This window comes from Phascolarctos cinereus, unplaced genomic scaffold (genome assembly GCF_003287225.1).
Source record: "Phascolarctos cinereus isolate Bilbo 61053 unplaced genomic scaffold, phaCin_HiC Scaffold_7;HRSCAF=346, whole genome shotgun sequence".
NCBI lineage: Eukaryota > Metazoa > Chordata > Mammalia > Diprotodontia > Phascolarctidae > Phascolarctos > Phascolarctos cinereus.
The window spans coordinates 77,350,180-77,365,358 of record NW_027556180.1 but is presented as its reverse complement, the minus strand read 5'-3'; the positions used below and the strand labels follow the sequence as shown (position 1 = coordinate 77,365,358).

Sequence of the window (15,179 nt, the reverse complement as noted above, 5' to 3'; positions counted from 1 at the left end):
TGAGTACTAGAAAAGGTCAGAGTTGGCAGTTTCATGTAGATTGGGGAGAGCTGACTTTTGGCTTCCTGGTGAGCTCCTAAGTCATGGCATGTTGAGAGCTTGATTGTGTGCTATTTTGTTAGATTTTTCCATAGTGCTCAGCAGTGGGGTGCAGATCACAAAGAACTTCCTGTTTTCACACCAATCGCTGCCTTGGCTTCTGAGCAGCAAGGCCTATAGAAATTTCAAAATTGATCCTCCTTCCCCATTTTGGGGACAGGAAGTAAAGTTCATTGAGGATGGAGAGTAAAAAGTTAAGCTAGAGGGCAATTCATAACAGTGACCTCCTGTCAGGTCAAAGGGTAAAGAGTTCCAAGTCCAATATCTCTACAGTAAAGCAGGGAGATAGTAGGGAGTGAGCCACATTCCACTTGCTGCTGCTTAGTAAAACCTGGGAGGCTGAAAAGGGGGGAGAAGGTGATGCTCCAAGAGGAGAAGGGCAGGGGAAATGGAAATCCTAGTAAAGACTATCCTAACTTATAAGATCTTTGTGCTACTTTCTCCTTTCTCTTTCTTATCACCCTGTCCTTACCTTGCTAACTATTGAACAAGTAACCTAACGCCCAAGGAAAGAATGGAAAAGGTTTCTGGGTTTACTGTAAAGCACATTGCAACAAAGCTAGTTTGATGGAATCACTTACTGACTAATTGAATTATCTAATCAGGAAATCAGTGGGGGAAAAGGTTGTTTTGAGAGGCAGGATTTTGTTTTATTCCATTACTTATATCAATGAATACCTGTATTTTTTCTAGGTAAACAGTTCTTTTTAACAATTGACAGCAGTGTGTACATAATGAGAATCTTTGTGGTTCTTATCTTGGCTTTTTTTTAATCTTTTTTCCCATCTTTGGTCCTAGTCTTTCACTTCTGGTTTGAGCATACTAACTATCTCTAAAAAAGAAACCACTGCTAGGGATGGAATGCTTTCATGCTACCTACCGAGATCTTTTTCCCTTTGTTAATAATGATAGTCATCATAAGGGTAGTAGTGGAGGCAGCTAGGTGGCTTAGTGGATAGAGCACTGGGCCTGGAGTCAGGAAGACCTGTATTTAAATCTGGCCTGAGACACTTACTAGCTGTGTGACCCTGGGCAAGTCACTTAACCTCTGTTTGTCTTAATCTACTGGAAAAGGAAATGGCAAACCACTCCAGCATCTTTTGCCAGGAAAACCCCATGGACAATATCGACATGCTATAGTCTACCAGGTCAACAAAAGAATTAAGCACAACTGAACACTGGAATAATAAATAGTAATAATACTACTAGCTTATAATTGTATAAAGCACATTTTCTTCTTTCTATCATTAGTCCTCAAAAGAACTATGTAAGGAAGATCATCTAAATATTATTGTCTCCATCTTACTGAGGTTTAAAGGAGTGAAACTCACTGAAAGTAGGTAAGACAGCCTCCACAAATCTAGTTAAGTGATAGATCCAAGATTCAGATCCAAGATTGAAGTCCAAGGCCATGCTTTGAAATCCAGTGCTCTTTTAACATGTTCACATTGTCTTTCTCAAAGTTTGCCTAGCATTCCTAAGAGGTAACCAACCATTCTTCATTGAAGAGGAGATCGATGCCTCTAAGCAATAAAGAATATCAGAGGGAATCCTAAGGTGAAGCAAAGATGGGCTTCTTGGACAACAAACTGACTAGCAGAGAAGTCAAGTCTTCAAATGATCTATTAAGCAAAGAACAAGCAAGAAGAAATCTGCCATAGTCATTGAAGTTTTAGACTGAACTGAATTGTTGAGGTCTCCATAGTGAGGACCTGAATCCCTGGTTTAGCAATAGATCTTACCGAAAATGTTAAAGATCCTCCATACCATGCTGAGTCTAAGGAGTAGGCTTCACTTGACATACCTAGATAGCGTTCGTCCTAGCATTTGTCTTCCACAGTTTACAGTTAAGTGACAACATTGCTGCTTTTAAGTTCTAGCAACTGATACAAAATATTGGGATTCTTCATGCTTTTGCCAAATTAGTATTTAGGCAGATACATACCCAGCCCTCCTAAAACTTGCTTACCATACATGGACAAGTGGGCTCATTCTGGCTTCCTGCTCTCCTGCCCCCCAGAATGAAAGCCATTTGTAGTAAGTTCCCTCCGATTCCTTTTAGGTTAGGATTTTAAACAAGAAGATGGATTTTAGCGAGGTTCAGTCCAGATGTGGTTCCAAGGATAACATCAAACATTCTGCAGGGGGAGGAAATGTAAGTAGAAGCTGCTACTTGGAGGGTGTCCTTGACTGTGAGTGAGCCTCCTGGAGAGCCAGCCCTCTGTCGCCTTTCCTGCCTTGCTCCTTCCCAAGCACTTTCCCCCTTTCTCACTACTGTTTAATGTGTCAGCCTGGTCTAGTGGCACGTCAACCCTGTCTGTTGAGTAACAAGCTTCCTACACTTCCCTTATGAGTCTTCCAGCAAATTAAACTGCATAAGGTAAACCTCTGGAGCTAGGAGGACAGCAAGTCCATTTACTTTAGCATTTTGATTCACTGGTCATTTCCTGGTGCTCTCTCCCTTCTTCATCCAGTGAAAATACAATATCAGCTAGCTGAGCCACATATCCCAACTGTTCCATGAAATTATGGAAGTCCAACTTGCACAGGGGATGGAAGCTAATATTCTCAGAAGTATTCAAAGCAGTTACCTCCATAATTCACTTGGAATATTGCAGAAGTGATCAAGTAAATTCTACATATAATTCAAAATAAAAGAATTTAAATCCCAATGTAAATTGTCCCTTAGGAGTTTTCCTTTCTCTCCTTCACTAGAACAAAAGTGGTATGGTAGGATGCGAAAGTATAAATCCAAAGCCAGACACTAAGTGTCTCCAGTTCACAACTGAAATGGTCTACACCCAAAGAACAAGGGAGGTTCCTTCTAGGGGTGGGAGGAAACACCAATCCCATCTATTTTATATATTTCAGCATACAGATTTCCTCCTGGATGAATTTCCCTCAAGCAAATGGCAGGTGATCAGAGTCAGATGTCTGAGTTTTTCCTACCTATGGGTTATTCACCACTCAAATGAGCATAAGGAGAGGGGAGGGAAGCAATTAAATAACATCCCCACTCTAGCAGCTGGTTCCTGGAATGATCACATTTTGGAGATTAATTACTGTGAGACCAATACATTGCTCACTGTTGAGTTTAATGAAAAGGGTTGGATGGGTTAAATGCTGGGCACCAGATACTAATACTCATGGCTCCTTTTCCTTTTACTCCTTTGGACACTGATAAGGATACAAAGCTTGGTCCTGGGATTGTATAGTTAACCTAAATACTGCATACTATTATAACAGACTTGAAGGAAGCTGCTCCTATCCTCCACTGCAAGCACAGCAGATGAAAATGCCCAAGCAGCAAGGTTTGAATTGAGAATCTGAATGACCTAAAAGTAGGTGGAAGAACTTCCACCCTCCAAGGATTGGAGGGGGAATGACATTCAAAAAAAAAAAAAGAAACCCAAAGGAAAAAGAACTGAGCACTACCATGATACTATTACATGGTGCTTTAGGGAAGTTCCACTGACCAAGGTGTAATCACTTACTAATATTGTAGAAAAGAAGCCTCTTCATTATACTCTACTTATATTTGAAATCTACTGGTCACAGTTGTTGCTTTTTTAATCTTCAAAGCATTTTCCAGTATTAACCAATTCATCTTCCTCTGCTTTCTCTCGGTTTTTGCTTATAAGAAGTTTTAACATGGTAATACCTAATGCTCTGATTGAATGAAAGCTTGTATTAATCCAGTTGTTTCCATTACATATGGTGTGTTCTGTTTCTACTAATAAAATCTTCTGTTCCAGGACTTTTACACTTGGGTCCTTCCTTCCTATCCAAATGTATTCAGGCATGTGGGGGGGGGGGGGGGGTGGGTGGTGTGTGGGTGTGTGGGTGTCTGTGCTTTCCACTAAGTCTGTATGGGCTTGAACATCAGTTTGTGTGTATATTTAAACCATCTAAAACATATCTTATGTGATTTATGCAGATACAAATTGTTACCAAGAAGATTGACTTAAGCCACGTGACATCCAAATGCGGTTCCCTAAAGAACATCCGTCATCGGCCAGGTAACAAATAATAAAAACAGTTTAAAAATGGTAATAATCATCTCAGAGGGATCATGCTCACCTTCTTTTGCCTTTCTGGAGCATTTTGTTCTGTTCTATTCCTTAAGTTTCTAACAAATGTTGTGTTTGTGGAATTCCTGCAACTGAGTTACATGCAAATTAACTACATCAAAGACAATAGCACCCGAACTCTGATTATTCAGACGAGAAATGCAAAGAAGAGGAAAGAGACTAAATATTAAACTATATTGCATAAGAATAATGTCAATAGCTTCCTCTGAGGATTATTTTTAATGGCGTTTGACTATATCTGAGAGGATGAAAGGCAAATAGACTTTGGTGGCTTTTTAAAGATTCCTTACACAACTATGACAATAGAGACTGTAATAATCACAAATTTCGAGTTGTAAAGGGACTTCTAGTCCCTTTCTTCAGTTTACAGATTAATCTTCAGTTTACAGATTAAAAAAAAAGGCAAGGCAAGTGAAGTTAAGCGACATGCCATTCTGTGATTTGGTTTTGTCCATCTGATCCTAATTTTAAAAAGTGTTGCTACCTATTCTCTCACAAGGATAAAGACCAAAGCGAATTCATCTTTGCATATAAAATCTTTCTATCTTGTACAGGTGGTGGCCGTGTGAAAATTGAAAGTGTGAAGCTGGATTTCAAAGAGAAGGCACAAGCCAAAGTGGGGTCACTTGACAATGCCCACCACATACCTGGAGGTGGTAACGTCAAGGTATGGAATCTCTTAGAAACCGAATCAGCCACAAATGAAAGAGCTGGGGTGGTAAGGAATGAGGCTATCCCAACATGTGTAGGTCATCTGAAAATCTGGTCGATAGACTAGAGACTCCCTATTCCAATTTGTGATGACTAAGTCAATAATAAATATTCTTTGTCCTGAACAGATTGACAGCCAAAAACTGAACTTCAGAGAACATGCTAAGGCTCGGGTAGACCATGGTGCTGAGATCATCACACAATCTCCAGGCAGATCCAGCGTGGCTTCCCCCAGGCGACTCAGCAATGTCTCCTCATCTGGAAGCATCAACCTGCTTGAGTCCCCCCAGCTTGCCACTTTGGCTGAAGATGTCACTGCTGCCCTTGCTAAGCAGGGCTTATGAATCTGTCTCATTTAACACTGAATGAAGTAATGCTATTTAGTCATGAGCTCTTGGCAGGAGCGGGCTCAGAGCAGGTGTTATATTCCATCCCTACAAATTCTAAAATAAATCTTATCCCAAGATTATGGTAACCATTACAATAAAAATAATCCCCCAAATTTAAGTATGTTCAGAAATTGACCTGATTTTCATTTACAGCAGGAAGACTCATTGGCTTTACATGAGTACAACTGCAATATATTCCATTGGATGATTCTTGTTGCTCTGCTCTGTCTTGCATGGAGTACTATGATAAAAATGCATTTTTACCTTTCATGTGCCTGAAGGCCATCCACTATTTTCTGAAGAGCCTTGTTAATATCCAAGCTGCTCATTTCACTGGTCTGTTTATGGACAACAAAGATTGTCCTTTTGTAACTTATTACAGGTTAAATTAAACTGAAAGAGTCTGATTACAAGATGCGAAAAACATATTAAAAAAAACAAGTTTAAAAAAAGTGTTATTTTGTATAAATGGGAAGAAAGATTCAATTAAGTTATTAACATTTTGGACCTGGATAATTAAATCAGTGTATAGGTGATTCTGATAAATTATTTAACTAATTAAAAAAGTAGTTGAAGAACAGTTGAACTGTATTTTTGAGGAAGTGATGACAAGAGCAGCTTTTAGACATGGAGCACTTCCACAACTATGGACTTTTGTCTGATTAGGATGTCAGTTAATTGGCTAGATTTGTGTCCACACTATAAGTTTCACATCCTTTCCATCTGTTTGATACAGTATTATAGATATACATATATATATACATATATATATTTCTCTGTGGCCATTTGTGATACTCCCTCATATACTTGAATATTATACTTCTTTATTATTCACAGTATCTGTGTCTCTTGCACCCTTTGGTGTTGAAATTTTAGGTATGTGAAAGTAGATGTTAGCAGGGTTTTTTCCCTATTAAAAAAAAACATTTAAAAAGAGAAAAACTTTTAGCATGAAGTTGCTTTCTGTAACAACTAAAAGCCGTGCCCCTGTTATAGTGCCAGATACAAGTCTCTTCTGTAATGCTAGAATTTTTATTTTCCTTTCATGTTTCTCTTCATCAACGTAGATGTTGCTGGGGAGGTCTGTATCTATGTAAAAGGATCGAAAAAACTGTTGGTTTGAGATTCTGGAATTTTTTTTAAATTAAGAAGTAATTTGGATTTCACTTCAATAATTATGAGATGATGGCCTCTTTTATTTATTTACTTTTTTTTTCATTTGCTAAAGTTGAATCCAAGAGAGGGAATTTGAGAAAATGTCATTCCTCTCCTCAGGATGGCATCTCCTTATTAAATTAGCTAGACTATCAGAGGAGGCCGCCCATTGAAATAAAACATTTGTGCACATATCAAAAAAGTAAAAATGCTTTCAATTAGAAGAATATTTTTTTAAGTGTGCATAGAAACAAAAAATGGAAATGCAACATCCGGTTTGATGGATTTACTTTTCAGCATTCTGCTGCTAAAACACTGCATCAACTAAAAAAAACACGTGAAACAACTAGTTCAAATCACAGATTGTTGATTTTAAACTCCTTGACAAACATTTTCCATGATCCATTTCTGAGCCGCCCCTAAATAGGGCCGGAGAATGACAGGCTTTATGGAAGCTCTTTGCTATTTTAAGTGTTCTTAAGATTCCTCATCTTAGCAACTGAGCTAAAACAGTGTTGAAGCCAGAGAGTGGTTTGTTGTTTCTTTCGAGCTAATTCAGTTTTAAAAATTGACAGTGATAGTAGAAAGGAGAGGATGGGCATGGACGTCAGCAACATTTTAGTGGGTATCATCTAACAAAAATACAAAGGGTGAAGAGACAGGGAGCTGTAGGGGTAGCATAATGACCCATCTGACATCATCATTAATGTAAATTCCCCAAGGGAAAAACCCTAGAAACACAGAAAATCCCTCACTTCGTTAGTTTTCAGCAGAGTTTTTATACACTCCCAATCTTGTCTAATGCAGTCTATCCATCAGTTGTTTGATGCAAATGTTGTGAATTTAGAAACTGAGTGGACAATGGGTTTCTAATTTCTGCCTTGTAATTGCTGAGTAGAGTTTACTTAAACTAACCCTGGCATTTATATAGAAATATTTCCTGGTATAGAGCGTCAAAGTCCTTCATGTTGCACAAACAGGAAGACTAGTAGTGTGGAACACATTGTGGACCCTGTACCACCAATGAGTGAAAAATAACTTGGCAGTATTTTTCTTAAGTCTTTTCATAGAGTTAGCTAGCAACTAAGGGACTGTGGACCATCCATTCAACAGAAATTGAACACCAGCTGTTCAGAACAGCATTTAACCTGTGACTCAAGTATTTTTTTAGATCTACTTTTAAATTACAAATACACACCAAAAACAAACAAAAAGAATGATTCATGATGGTGAAGTTTAGTTACCTGTGTATACAAGCCTAGAGTTAGATTAGTGGAAGGCATTTATCTGAGTCTTTAGTTTTTTCTTGTCCAGTCCTAGCAAGGTCTTTAGAATAAGTTGCCTTGCCCAGAAGGAATCAAGATTCTTTTTAAAATCAGCAAAAAGAAACAGATTTTTGCCGACTCAAGGGAAACACACAGGTTAAGTTACAGGGCTCTTGAAGCCCCTTAAAAAAGCCAAGCCTTGTCTTCACTCTTAAGAACAGTACTCAACATAAGCTTTGCAAACACAATACTAACAAGGAAGACAATGCATCTGGCAGTCTAGGAGTCAGAGCTCTAAAAGCTTCTGATTCTAGATCTTCTATATCCAGCTTTACTCTGGCTTTGGCTGCTGAGAATCAATCTCACTGTAACTGCCTAAGTAATCCAGATTCATGAAGAGTTATCAGGCCAACGTTCACAAAAGAACCAACTCTCTCTGGAATCACCTGCAACTGAGAAACATTCAAATTTACAATGATCCAGATTCATGAAGAGTTTAAAGGCCATGTTCACTTGAACCAACTCTCTCTGGATTCACCTGCTGTGTTAGCAGGAGGATGGGCTCCAGTCCTATCCACAAGCAAAAGCCCTGTGTAGTACTAGGTAAACAAGGAACTGAAAAAGGCTGGACAGAGAAAACTGATGGAAGTTGGGAAAATGCAAAGGCAATTGGCCTACAAAACCTATGGTAGACTACATTTTTTTCTTACTCTGTACAACAGGAAATGGTATATTAGCCACCCAATAATATTACATTAGTATTAATGTAGTGATATTCCTCATAACTGATTCCAACACAACTGAAAATATAAACATTTTTTTTCTTTCATACCAGAAGAAAGAAGAAAGGGAATCATTTAGCTTTTTAAGTGGCAGAAAAAAAGATTTGCTGCTTGGAAGTAAATTCATAATATGTGGAGACAGATTCCATATAGTCCTTCAAAAATATAGATATTTCAGCTTAATTCCATGTTTGTGTTTAAAATTATACAGATAGGATTCTAGCCTAGGTGAGTAAGCTGGAGCAATTCCCTCTACAACAAAGCTGCCTATTTTCAGACTCAGAAAAGGTTAATTGTAACAATTCACTTCAACTTTAGCAAAGAGGAAAAAAAATACAAGCAAAAAATGCACACCCAGTGTGCCCAGATTCCAAATGTTAAAACACACCTTACAAATCTATGGGGGGTTTTTTTTCTGAGAATTCTAGAGCCTGTTACCATAGAGAGGCATTTCTTCAGTGGCTGGTGGTAGTTAGTTCATGTTTTTCAATCAGATTTGCAATTGTATTTGTTGCTGAATAGTGATTGTTTTGCAAAATAAAATTGCTTGTCATCTAACTACTTATCTCATGAGACTTCTTCTTCCACCATGTTCATTTATATTTGTGTGTGTTTTTCCTTTTACCTTTGCTTAAATGACAAGAAGAGTATTACAAGAAGTTTCTGTCCTCCCCTCTTCTCCTAAGCCAGAGGTATACAGCCCACAAAACTCCCCCAGATGGTTAAATCACATTAAAATATAATTGGGAAATGTTTAACTAAATAAAAGTATAATATGACATAGATATTGTTAATTTGTGGTTTTCTAAGTCAATATGCTGGGCACAGGAATACATTCCTATTGGACTTTGACACCATTGCCTTGGACCACACCCAAGCTCCTCTAGACCTCAGTAAATAAACAAACCCCAACAAGCCACCACCACCCTAGCCCTCCAATTCCTGCTGACATGGTGTCCTAACAGTCCATAGGACTATCACTACTGGGCAAATGTCCTGCCATTCCTCCCCACCCCCCACCCCCCACACACCCTATTGCAATTTGTCCTTCAATGCCTCATCTCCCCTGGGCCAAGGCTTTCCCTAATAAACTACACCTTCCTAATGGATGGACTGGTGGGAAAGGGATAAGGGGCAGCAAACTAGATAATGAATGCCTGTTGTGAATCTGACTGATTCCCTTGGTAGGCAAGCGTCTTTGTAACCTAGAAGGCAATGAGAGGCGGGAGGCAGGATGGAAGCAACTCCATTTATTCAAGGCACAACACAGTGTTTTATATCTTTGACTCATGGGAACATACCCCAATATAACAGCGGACAAAGCAGCAAAGTTTGCATATCTTTACCAATAGGCAAGACCGAGAATTTTTCTCAAAGGAATACCAATCAAAGTATCAACAAGCCCATCTCTTTGCAACATTCTCCTGGCTGTGTCCTTCTCCCAGGATGTTCCCGTGAAAACACCATGTACTTCTTGTTCCCGGAATGTCCCAATACTTGATACATGTTTGTGCTAGAGCTGACTGTGCTTGAGGTAGCAGCATTGTTTACGGTTGAGCTTGCCTAGCCACCCGTCTTTCTGGGGGGTGGAGAGCCGATCCAGGCCAAGGAGCAAGCTCCTCACCTGAGAGGGCTTATACAGCCATCAGGGTCAGAGTCCTGCTCACCTGTGGTCCTCTACAAATGCCTTATAACTGTGGCCCCTAGAGCCCCAGCACTTGACATACAATACTTTCACTAATTCTGTGGTGGAAATTTCAAAAGACCATAGAGTTCAAGTTGTAAGGAAACTTAGAGGATTGATCCAAGCACTTCATTTTGTGTCCAAGAGGAAATGAACACAAAGCCCATTTGGACTTTCCCAGAGTACCTGTGGTAGTGTTTTTAATGAGATGGGTGAATAATTTTGGGCAGGAGTGTAGTTTTCACAACATCAAATCCCACTTTGCTGCAATCTACTACTACAAAGGAGTTGTTGTTCAGGACTGTCCAGCTCTTTGTGATCATGATGAAGATGGGAGCTAGACCCCAAAAAGGAAAAACCTTGGTCTTTCCCACATGGCCAAATCTCTGGCATTTGCCTAAGGCTATAATTCCATCAATTAGCCTTTCATCGTGGTTCCACCCAATCTCCCAATTCTGTTACCCTTAACCTAGCCTAGCCCTCCCTATGACCTCCCATCCTCATCAATCCCACTTGAAGTTTTCTTGGCAAAGATACTGGAGTGGTTTTCCATGTCCTTCTCCAGATCAGTTAGAGATGGGGAAACTAAGGCAAACGGGATTAAGTGATTTTCCCAGGGTCACACAGCTAGTAAGTGTCTGAGGCTAGATTTGAACCCAGTTCTTCCTGATTCTGATGGGGTATGCACCCAAAGTGAGACCTTTGTCCCAATTTGGGCTCCATTTGTCTATGGGCCCTAGAAAACCTTTGGATTGTCCTTGAATTCTCCCACTTGATCAAGGAGATCTCTGGCATTCCCCTGAGGCCATGATTCCTCATTTTTTGACTACACCCAATACCCCAATTCTGTTATCCTTGATCTAGCCTGGTACTCCATTGTCTTGCCTCCCTATGGCCCCAGGCCACTTCCCACCCTTGGTCCCACCTAGGCTCCATTTCCCTGGAATTCATTACCTTATGGACTACTTGGCCTCTCCTGGATCCCTCCCACAGTCTTTCTGTATATAAGGTCTATCTTGTCTCCATTAAAATGCACAGATTTTCATAATCTAGCCCATAGCACATAGATGCTCAGATTCCTTAAGAGTCTAGCTAATATGGCAAATCTTCAATAAACTTTGTTTTTGGCTAAAAGAAGGCTTGGGTAGAATTCTTTTGGGCAGGACTCCCGTGTCATGATTTTGGGATTCCAGGACCCCTAACCTCTAGACCTCATCAATTCCAGGCCTAGCATTCTATCCACTGAGCCACAGTGGAGGAGAGAGTCTATGATATAGTGGGGGAAAGTACCTGACTTGATGTCAGAAAAGGCCTGAATTCAATGCTGTGTGAAGATAGACAAGGCACCTAATGTTCTGAGTCTGGTTTCCTCACCTGAAAAATGAAGATAATGCCCCCTCTGGAGGGTTGTTGTGAAAATCAAATCTGATAACAACCATAAAATGCTTTGTCCAATTAGATGCCTGAGTATGGACAGGGTAGGTAAATAGCACAGTAGATAAAGCACCAGGTGTAGAGTCAGGAAGACCTGGCTTCAAATCTGGCCTCAGATACTTGCTAGCTGTGTGACCCTGGACAAGTCACTTAACCCCATTAGCCTCAGTTTCTTCATCTGTAAAATGAGCTGAAGAAAGAAATGAACAAACCACTCCAGTATTTTTGCCAAGATGGGATCATGCATGAAGAGTCAGACACAACTGAAATGACTGAAAAGCAACAAGAAATGTGAATAGAATGCTGAACTTGGAGTGAGGAAGCCTAGACTTTAAAATATACCTCAGGTTCTAGCTGTTCAACCTTGATAGGCAAATGTCATCTGAACCTCAGTTTCTTTACCTATATGATAGTTATAATAATAGCACCTATTTACAGAATTATTGTGACACCCAATGAACCAATGAATGCATAAAGATAACAAATAAACCTCTTAATGAGTAAAGCACTATGGCAAAAGGGAAGACAGTCCTGGTTCTCCTGGAGTTTACATTTGAAGGGGAAAACAACACACACTTGGGAGTGGTGGCCACGTGGTAAGTAGGACCACAGAATAGATTGAAGTACCTTTTTTAGGAACAATGATACAGTTGATTTGATCAATTCATGGTTCCAGGACTATGGCAAGACTGGACAGGAATGAAATAGTACGCAGACCCTGGAGGTTGTGGGAGAGGTAACAAGAGAAGAAGGCATTAGGTAGTGCAGTGGATGGAGCACCAGGCCTGGAGTCAGGAAGACTCATCTTTGGAAGAGTCAGACGTGACTGAACAACAAACAGAGAAAAGGAAGTGAAGCTAGTATTATTATCTATAAGGCTTCCATCACTGATTATCCTATTCCATACTATCCCATTTTTCTTTACTTGCTAATGAGAAAGGCCTCCCCTGTGTGTGGGGTACAAAGACCTTTACCAATAAATTGGAGACTCAGATATATTAGCAAAAAGAATAGGTCATTTATTGGCTTTCTCGAGAAAGTGCTCCCTCAGAGCACCCAAAAGATGATGCTGACCGAAGAGAGTGGGAGTGTGTTCAGCTCAGCAGCTTATACTGATCCTAACTGCAATCCCCCCCCCCGCCCACCCACTGGCTCTTCTTCCCACTGGCTGGGCTTTGGAGCTCACAGTCTAAGCGGGGAAACTTCTCCCCAGCACCAAGGACAAAATGGGTGAGAAACAGGGCCAACAATTAGGAAGGGGGCCTGAGGAGGGATAGAATCTGGGTGAACAGGATATGGCTCTGTCATGATCTCGTGACACTCTGCTTTCTCCCAGAGGCAGCTTCTGAGAAATGTACGGAGGGGTCAGCTCCATTGAGGGGGCTTCACTATTTCAGCTTTCTATTCACGTGGCCCCCTGGATTTGCCCTAGATTTGCTCCATTCATCCTAGCTTCAATTTAAGGCTTTTTTGAAGACATTAATTTGGAAAGACTTGTGTGGATTGTCTAGCCCAATCCCTTCATTTCATAGTTGAGGACATCGGAAGCCCAGAGAAATGGATTTAAAACAACTCAGTGTTTTACAGTTGTGCCCGACTTTTCATGACTCTATTTGGGGTTTTCTTGGCAAAGACACTGGAGTGGTTAGCCATTTCCTTCTCCAGGTCATCTTACAAATGAAGAATTGGGGTAAACAGGGTTAAGTGAACTGCCCAGGGTTATACACCTAGTAAGTGTGTGTGTGGCTGGATTTGAACTCATAAAGATGAGTCTTCCTGACTCCAGGCCCTATGCTGTGTGCTACCTAGCTGCCCCTGGGGGTGGGGAGGGTTGGGGGGGGCAGGGGCACAAAGATGAAAAAATTCAACCACAACTTTCTTCATTTTATAAATAATGGTTCCCATGTTGGATTTATCATTAAGACAGTAAAAGAAAAATATCACTTAAATAAACTGGTCTCTATGTTTTTCCAACAGCCTAATTACCAGCTGGGCTACAATAAAATTTCTAGTTTTATTCATATAACCCTTCAGAATATTTACTTATTAGCTCAGGAGGCATGTGAGGTATGTGAGTAGGAAGTGGAAAGGGTGCAGAGGAGAGATTCTGTATTCCTACAAGAATGTATTTATAGTCATTCTCAATGGGAGGTGGTTTGAAACTGGAGGGAGAGATGTCAGATTTTGCTAATTGAAAAAAAAGTGTACATACATACACATATACATGTATGTGTGTTTTAGAAAGTAATGTATTTACATTACTGTGTGAAATGCTACAAGCTATTTACTCATCACCACCTGCATATATAACATTAATGGAATCCCTTTTCCTAATTACAAATGAGCATTAATAACAACTCACATTTATATAGCAAGCCTTTCTCACAACCCTTTTAAGTGGGTGATATAAATATTCTTCTCGTTTTATGGATGAGGAGAATGGGGCCCAGGAGGATTAAACAGGTCACATAACTAGTATCAGAGCTAGGACTCAAACACAGCCCTTAAAGTCCAACATGCTTTCCATTATGCCACACTGCTCTTTAAAGTTTTCTATCTAAAAATTTCACTTGACTTTTAAAAATCCAAATGGTGAAAGAAAGGAGTACAAGAATGTACAACTCAGAGGTAGTATAGTAAAGAATAAAGATCACTCTGACTAGAAGTGAGGATATCTGGGCACTAGTCTGTGATTTGCTAGTGACCTTATGTAAAGTCACCTTACTTCACCAAAATTCCTCATCTGTAAAATGAAAGGGTTGGATAAGATGATCTCAGAGGTACCTTCTAGCTCTGACATTCTCTGATTCCATGGCTTGTTCAGGGAGAAAAAGCCTCAGAAATTAAGGAGTTATTATACCTAGGAGGTATATTATAATTCACTTGTTTAAAAAAAAAATAAGATATGCTACATGTTTAACTTGGCTAAGGTAAGTCTTTGCTTGCATTTAAAAAAAAAGCTGAAGTTGAATATGCAGCTCTCTGCTCTGCTTGATTTCCCCTCCTTGATCATTGTCAGGCCCTAGCCCCACCCTAAACCTCAAGATAAATTCATTATCAAGACTCACCATCAAGGAGATTGCTTCAGCTTTGGTACTCACACTTCATCAGTAGCTAGAGTCGCTCCTGCCTCTCTGATTGGACAGCTGTAGAGTAAAACAAAGGACTCCTCCCATAGCCTCCCTTCATTGAGGGATCAAAATCCCAGCCATCTCTGCATTTATCACCAGCTGTTCTGCTTGACTTTAGCTCTACTACCATCATCAGGTTCTAGCACCGTATCTCCTGCCCCCTTTTCAGGTTCCTTTTATATATTGTCTTTCTCGATTAGGTTGTAAGCCCCTTAAAGACAAAGACTAGCTTTCTTTTTAAAAATTCGTGTCCCCAGCACTTAACACAGTGCCTAGCACATAGGAGGTGCTTACTATATGTTTATTATGTCATATAGGATTGAAAAGCATTTCATCCAACCCTTTGCCTTCAACAGTATGGAAACTGAAAAATTACAGCACTTTTTTTTTCTTTCCTTGCTTTTCCTGTATTTGTTTCCAATATTATTTTCCATTTGG

At 40.0% G+C, this 15,179-nt stretch overlaps 1 protein-coding gene across 17 annotated transcripts in view; it reads left to right on the top strand.

Moving 5' to 3' along the window:
* Positions 1-9,050, top strand: part of MAP2 (microtubule associated protein 2) — a 372,733-nt gene extending 363,683 nt beyond the window's left edge. For 11 of the 17 annotated variants that reach the window (XM_021008691.2, XM_078147423.1, XM_078147429.1 and 8 more), the window contains 4 exons: positions 2,162-2,254; positions 4,037-4,118; positions 4,745-4,857; positions 5,030-9,050. In XM_021008691.2, coding sequence (XP_020864350.1) covers positions 2,162-2,254; positions 4,037-4,118; positions 4,745-4,857; positions 5,030-5,245 — 504 coding nt within the window. In that variant the 3' untranslated portion in view covers positions 5,246-9,050. The remainder of the gene's footprint in view (positions 1-2,161; positions 2,255-4,036; positions 4,119-4,744; positions 4,858-5,029) is intronic. The other 6 variants (XM_078147428.1, XM_021008704.2, XM_078147427.1 and 3 more) reach the window with 1 other exon arrangement.
* Positions 9,051-15,179: the final 6,129 nt, after the last annotated feature.